Below are 7,256 nucleotides of genomic sequence, written 5' to 3' on the forward strand. Positions count from 1 at the left end.
ACTGGGGATAGATCAATGTTAGTGATAATGTCACTTTCTATATATAATCTATTCGCTGTTTTGAATAACCATGGAAAGGAAACGTTATATAATTATCAATTTCTAACGTTTTTATTAAATTGTAATCACGTTAAATACAAATTCAGTCCCATTAAACATTTTTTTTAGCCTACTTGACACCCATGTCTGGTTCTTTCCTAAAAATACGGGTTTATGATGTGTAATAGGCCTACATTTGGCTGCGTTTAGCCGTACCATGGAGTTGGTTCACCCTCCGCCTATGCACTCGTCTCTTGTTGGCTTGTGATTGCTCTTAGCTCCGCCTACTCAAAACATCTGCTTTCTGATTGGTCTGTTTGTTTGTCTGTCTGTCTGTCAGCGTCATCGGGAGAAGATCTGACATCAGGTCACATTTCCAGTATTCTCAATATGTGGTTCTCATTAATGAAGTACAGTGATTTTATTTAAATATGCATAAATTAAAGGTAGCAGATGTCTTATTTCTTATGATTTTGGGCCGACGTGACACATTGGCTTCTGTGCAGATGGCAGCTCTGCATGTGAAAATGGACTTTGATTGACAGGTGCCGTAGCAAACTTTAGCAGTCACTATATTTGTCTTTGTTTGTATGTTGAACTAATATAAAACCATTTTTTTATTGTGTGAAAGCTGTGAATTGCCTAAATTAGTACTGTTTTATGCAGCCATAATGCCACCTTACTGTGACATAATTTAAGAGAGCAAAAAAATATAATGAAATGAATTAAAAGACAGCAAAAACAAAAGATTTATGGAACAGTTTGATTTGTCTCGACAAGGGCAACTCAACATGAATGACATTCACAATTCAATTGCTTCGTAATCTAATATATATCTGAGTGAAAATAAATATTAGCTGTGGCCTAATGGTTGGAGAGCTGGACTTGTAACCCAAAGGTCACAGGTTCAATTCTCAACATTGGATGAGATTAAAAAAATAGAGAATATATATATATATATATATATATATAATAAATAATTGAAATCTCCTAATAATGTGAACAAATACTTTTGTGCCAGGAAACATAAGCCACCATGTTAAAAAGTGTGCTGAAAGTTGAAACCTATGTTTATCACAATCACAAACAGTCCTGGCAGACCCGAATATGCTCTGATAACCATAGTAATGCTGTTTTTATTATTTTTTCTGATAATTTTTGATCATATTATGACGTGTTTTTGAACAATCACTGTGTCGGTACAGCATGATGAGTTTAATATATATGATATTTGATTTATTACACATTGTATATTGTATACTCTACAAAGTAGGTCTGAATAATCAAATTGGGAGTGGCGGTGTCTCAGAGAGTTATATAAAAACTGTGTATTGTATAAAGTACAGGGACGACTGAGGGACGATTATTTTTCCTTGATGTTGTAAAAGAGGAGACGGAGAGACAGACGGTCAATCAGACAGACAGATTGAGGAGATGGGAAGCTTAACCTTATATCCATTTGTTGAAATGTTGTGTAAACTATTTAACAATAAAATATTCGATGCATAATGCTGCTTGTTCAGTGTTATACTGTATTTACACGCCATTGCTTTTCCGGTTGAAAGTACGTCAACAATGAAAAACATTAGTCGGTAATGCATCGCCACCATAAGAGCACAAAATAATTACGATAAGTACAATATTTTGTAGACTTTCTCACAGACATCATTTGAACCGTTCATATATACAGATCTGTGATTCGGCTTGTTTAACAGTTAGTTTCTATCAACATTTCACCCTATTGTTCCAAGGCAGCATCTACATGGGACGGTGTTTGGAAAGTTTTTGTGTCCGTAACAAACTCAGATGTCATTACAGTTCACTATTCCCACAAAAAGTGCTTAGATGCTTTACAAAAAAAATAAAATAAAATATCCGGACAAAAAGCCTGATTCATATTCAAATCTGACTGTTTTTTAGTTCAGTCTTTCCACTCTGAAAGTGCGGGACAGTTTGAAGCTTCACTGTCCTGCTTCCAGCAACATGGCGGTGATTTTAAGCCAGTGCGTTGGTTGTTGGGGCCAATTTATCCAGTCTCTCCTGGGCCCAAGGCTGGAGGTTCTGGAGGGCGTAGAGGGAGGAGTTATGCACACATAGAGGATCCGACGACACTGATTCGCTCATGGACTTCTGGAGGGCGTCGGCCTGAAGCTGAAGCAGCATCCGATTGGCTTGCTGACGTCCTGCCTCTCTTTCCTCAGCTGTTTGCCTTCTGGAGATTTTGAGGTAAGATTACAATTAGCAAAATGTAGAAATCCTAAACATTTGACCCTTTGATCAAATTGATGTAATAAAGAAATCGGTGGATTTTAAATTAAATTATGATGATAATAATAGACCCTTTTCACAGACTGTGATGTGTTTCCACAGTTATCATCAAGAACATAAATCTAGCTAATTTCATTTTAAAGTGTACGTTTATAATACTTTACTTTGTGTTTTATTACCTTGGCATTAAATTACATAAAACTAGTTAACGCTGTTGCGTGTTTCTTAATACAAAGGCAAATTTGACATCTTTCTCTCTTCTGACCAACGTAATCAATCTCATTATTTTCCCACAGTATTTAAATTAAATGTATTTAATGTAATTGATTTCATTATAATTAAGTAGCCTACTTATGTAAAATAATTTACTTCAAATTTAAACAGTTTAAAGAAGTGTAGTCTACCTTGGTTCTAAATGCCACATTTTCCAGTTACAAAAAATAAAAAGTGTCTGTACTGTTTTGAAATCTTCCAGTCATGTCTGTGATGTTTGGGTGAACAGATCTGGGTCAAACCGGTCTCACCTCCATTTGGTCCGTCGGTTCTGGAACCAGGTCTTGACCTGCGCGTCCGTCATCTTCAGGCTCTTGGCGAGGCCCGCGCGCTCCGCACTGGCCAGATACTTCTGCCGGTGGAAGCGTTTCTCCAGCTCGCAGATCTGCACGCGCGAGAACGACGTGCGGGGCTTTTTCCGTTTCGGGGGAGTTCGGTTCTGATACGGGTGACCGATCCGCCGGGTCACGGTGAACGGAATGAGAGCTGCGAAACACAAAGACATTTATGTCATTTATGATGCTCTGTTCCTTTATATTTTTATAAAAACAAATATATTTTTCGGATAGCCTAATTCTTGTATTATTGTACTAAATTAGCCTAATAGTTTATTGTTCGAGTTTGAAACGAATTTTTGACTTTGTAGGCTAATTTTAATATTTTTTTGTTTAAGATACGTTTAAAACCTAGTTAAAATTTAACGAAACATCGTGAAAGCTGTTTTGTGTGCATCTTTAATGTTTTCTTTCCCAAAACAGCTGTTTGTCCACATGCACGACAACATTGTCCTGATCAATGAGGTCATCGCGTGCAATGACAAAACATAAATCGAATTTGAGGTAATTGATAGAACATTTATTAGGCTAATTTTAATGTTAATGCAGATTTATATGGCTAATGCGAATCACTGAAACTATCACCAATGTTTGAAACAAAATACTTGTTTATAATTTATTAATAATTATTAAATATGATTAAATTAATATTTTTACCCAAGGGAACACGAACAGAAAAGGATGCGCTCATTTCTGAAGTGAGAAAAAAATTTCCTCTTTTTTTTTTTTACATTTAGCCTAGGCCTACTCAAAAAGCGTCATATGTCATTGCGCCTAAGTGTATTTATATATTTATTTTTTCAATTTGTAGCCTATACGATTTGGGTCCGGAAACAAGCACGTTTTCCTTCAAATGTCCTTTAAACCGTTGTGCTGAACTCTTAAATAATTCCACTTACATGTTGTGTGTACTATTTAACGTTAAAGAGTCCTGTTTACGATTTATTGACTTATTTGAAGAAATATACTCATTTTGTTACAGCCTACTTTTGGGCCTAATCATTGAATTAATATCTTAGATTAACATTAAACATATAACAGCAGCAAACCAAATATTTTCTGCTCTTAATTTGAATGTTTTTGTCTATTTTATAACCAAAATGTTTTATAGCATGTAGCCTAAATATACTCATTTAAATTGAAATGATTATCGATATCGTCACCATTACCATTTGATTTAACATATACCAGTTGATTATAATTAATATCATTACAAAAACGGTATGGTTATTATTGCAGTCAAGGTCGTATAAAGTTTTTCAGGGTGGTTTCATTGTGATAAGCTTGTTGTAAGTTCAACCATATTTTTTGGAGAAGAAAGCTTTTTTTTTTTATTAATAATTATATTTATTAATATTTAATATCTTTGCATCATGTGGACAAACTCCCGCATCCTCAGAGATGTTTGTCTTTTACCTGGCAGTCTGTCTTTAGGGAACCTGCGGTTATTGTCCATCCAGGAGAAACACAGCGCCGGTGCGGCGCTCACCATGGCCGGCGGCACCGCGGCAGCTAGAGGTCTGTGCGCCGGAACCCGAATCACTCCACTGGGCACCAGAGTGCCGCTCAACCCGTACACCCGCCCGGAGTCCTCCAACGCGCCCGTGACTCCGAACAGAGAGACGGGTAAGGAGACATGAGGCGCGACGCTCGCCCTGGATGGGCTTCCCAAGCGGCTGTTATCCACAGTGTTTCCGACCCTGCTCTCTGGGTCCAAAGAACCCAGAATCTGGTCGATCCCGAATCGTATGGGTTCCTGATTTGATTTAGATGGCGGTTTCGGCTCGTTCGGCTCCGCGCGCTCCATGACTCCTAGTTGCGCAGTAGATTATGATGGATTTAGACAAATGAAATCACGTTAAGAGCGGCAAAAAAAGCTTTAATTTAGTTTTAGTCTTGTCCATGGTTTCGGATGACGGTCCTCGTTTCTCTAATTCTTTGTTTGAACTCTGACAGGTCTCGCCACCGATGCGCCTCGCGTCAAACTGTCGACTTTCCGCTCCGCGGCTCTTGCCAAACTCATCAGCTCGAGTTTTCATTGGTCGACTGAACCGAACCGTCATTATCTCTGTCTGTTGGATGACATTTAGGAACAGGGGAGCAAAAAACTGCGGACTAGAGTCTCATCATGTAATTCAGTAATGTCATCAGACCAATTTCTGAAATGCGCATTTATTGGGGCTGAAACATGCTGCTGCTAATTTATTTACAGACGTCTCTCATTATGTTGAATTGCATTAGCACCGTTTTACGCACAAACTTTGAATTCACTTTGTAATGTTGTATGCAAAATTAATCAAGATTTGCATTTCCAGAAGGAAACAACAGTCAGAGTTTTCAATGCAGCAGAAGGATATTGTTAAATTTGAGTAGGTTTAGATTTTAGGGTTCTGCTTTGTCACTATAATACCATTCTTTCATATGCATATGCATAGGCTATTCTAACCATATTGCATATAATCAAAACAACAATTAGTATATTCTGTATTTGAAAACTATATATTGCAATCTCGTTTTCTCGTCCTGTCAGTTAAAAGTGAGTGTGTTTTCTACAGAAGGGATTCACTGAGATAAACGTGAAGGATCGATTGCGTTATCGATCGTTCGGCAGTAATCGGAGACTGTCGGTGTTCGTCATCTCTACAGTCCCGCTGCTCAAATTTACAGCATAGATTTGTGCCATGACGTTGATGAATGCTCGAACCCCACATGCCAAATGCTCTCCACTGCTCGTAATTTCATTCAGTAAAACTATCCTGCAACAGACCAATTAGATTTTATTACATAAATGTCACCCAAACAATATCCATCAAATATGAGAAGTTCTGTGCCGGACCGCGGCTCCGCGCTCTGTTGTTTGTGTGTGAGCGCGCAAAGCCTTTTAAATTGACGGCCAAATTCGTGTCCTCGCACCGGGAAATGGAGTGTTTGCCGAGGGGAGGCTGCTGGCAGGACACGCGCAATGAAAGAGCCGTGGAGATTGAGTCAGTAATGCAGTTTAGAAGCGTCTGAGCAGGTGAAATGGACATAAGCAGCCCCGGGCCCCCCGCACACATGCGCTGGATATTTTACCACCGAGAACCAATGACAAAGACTTACTTTGGTTTTTATTGGTGATTCTTTTCCTGGGTGAATGTTGTTTGCTTTGCAATTATTTGGCATGGATGTGCAGATTTGTATTTCAGCGAAAGCAATCCAATTCATTTGTCAAAACCGATCAGCATACCTTTAAACATCTTTTAAATGGACATATGTGGATGTTTCTATTGCGTTTCTAAAGGTGCTGTAAAAAAATATGTTGGATTTGACACCTGCTGAATTCAACCTTAATTGCGCTGAAAATCTTTTAATTTGGAGTTGCCGTTCTTTTTAAAAATTGCTTGTATATCTGTCATTATGCTATATTAAAACCAAATCTTGGATTCTTTTTAGTCAACTTTGTTTTCTTTCTTTTAGCACAGCTTTTGCATTCCTCTTTGGAACTGATTGATTATAGGCCAGTGAGTATATTGATCAGTGAGGCCGCCTCACTGATCAGAGCTTATATGAACAAATATGCCTATTGGTTTTTGAATGCCGGTCAGTGTAACAAGGTGATAAAAATCCCAAGAATGATCTAATTTAATTTAGTTGTTATACCCCGTGTGAGCAAAGTCAGTAGTTTTAATCCAAAGCGATAACATTAACTAGCATTTTCGGGTAAACAGAAAATCCTCACCGGGTCAAGATGCCCGAAACACAACACGAGATTAGACCTACTTCAGCATCTTAACATGCAAACAAATGGAAATGTTTAATAGTTCAAACAAATTAGCATCCAGTTCAGTCGTTTTGTTCAGCGAAAGCAATCCAATTCATTTGTCAAAACCGATCAGCATACCTTTAAACATCTTTTAAATGGACATATGTGGATGTTTCTATTGCGTTTCTAAAGGTGCTGTAAAAAAATATGTTGGATTTGACACCTGCTGAATTCAACCTTAATTGCGCTGAAAATCTTTTAATTTGGAGTTGCCGTTCTTTTTAAAAATTGCTTGTATATCTATCTGTCATTTATATTAAAACCAAATCTTGGATTCTTTTTAGTCAACTTTGTTTTCTTTCTTTTAGCACAGCTTTTGCATTCCTCTTTGGAACTGATTGATTATAGGCCAGTGAGTATATTGATCAGTGAGGCCGCCTCACTGATCAGAGCTTATATGCACCTCGGTTTTTAGTGAAAAAGCATGATTTGTAGTAAAAATTTATAATACAATTAGATAATTCTTGGGATTTTTATCACCTTGTTACACTTGTGGTGTTCCCATTCAAAAACCAATATTTGCTTATATATATATATAT

At 37.6% G+C, this 7,256-nt stretch overlaps 1 protein-coding gene across 1 annotated transcript; it reads right to left on the reverse strand.

Annotated features, from left to right (window-relative positions):
- Nucleotides 1-2,002: 2,002 nt before the first annotated feature.
- Nucleotides 2,003-4,874, reverse strand: LOC107729327 (T-cell leukemia homeobox protein 3-like). Its single transcript, XM_016539795.1, has 3 exons — nucleotides 4,332-4,874; nucleotides 2,832-3,066; nucleotides 2,003-2,251 (listed from the first exon to the last, which is right to left on the reverse strand). The coding sequence occupies exons 1-3, from the start codon at nucleotides 4,720-4,722 to the stop codon at nucleotides 2,035-2,037; spliced, it is 843 nt and encodes a 280-aa protein (XP_016395281.1). The 5' UTR covers nucleotides 4,723-4,874; the 3' UTR covers nucleotides 2,003-2,034.
- Between the last annotated feature and the right edge of the window lie 2,382 nt (nucleotides 4,875-7,256).

The sequence above is a fragment of the Sinocyclocheilus rhinocerous genome, unplaced genomic scaffold (assembly GCF_001515625.1).
Source record: "Sinocyclocheilus rhinocerous isolate Xijiao unplaced genomic scaffold, SAMN03320098_v1.1 scaffold428, whole genome shotgun sequence".
Classification (NCBI taxonomy): domain Eukaryota; kingdom Metazoa; phylum Chordata; class Actinopteri; order Cypriniformes; family Cyprinidae; genus Sinocyclocheilus; species Sinocyclocheilus rhinocerous.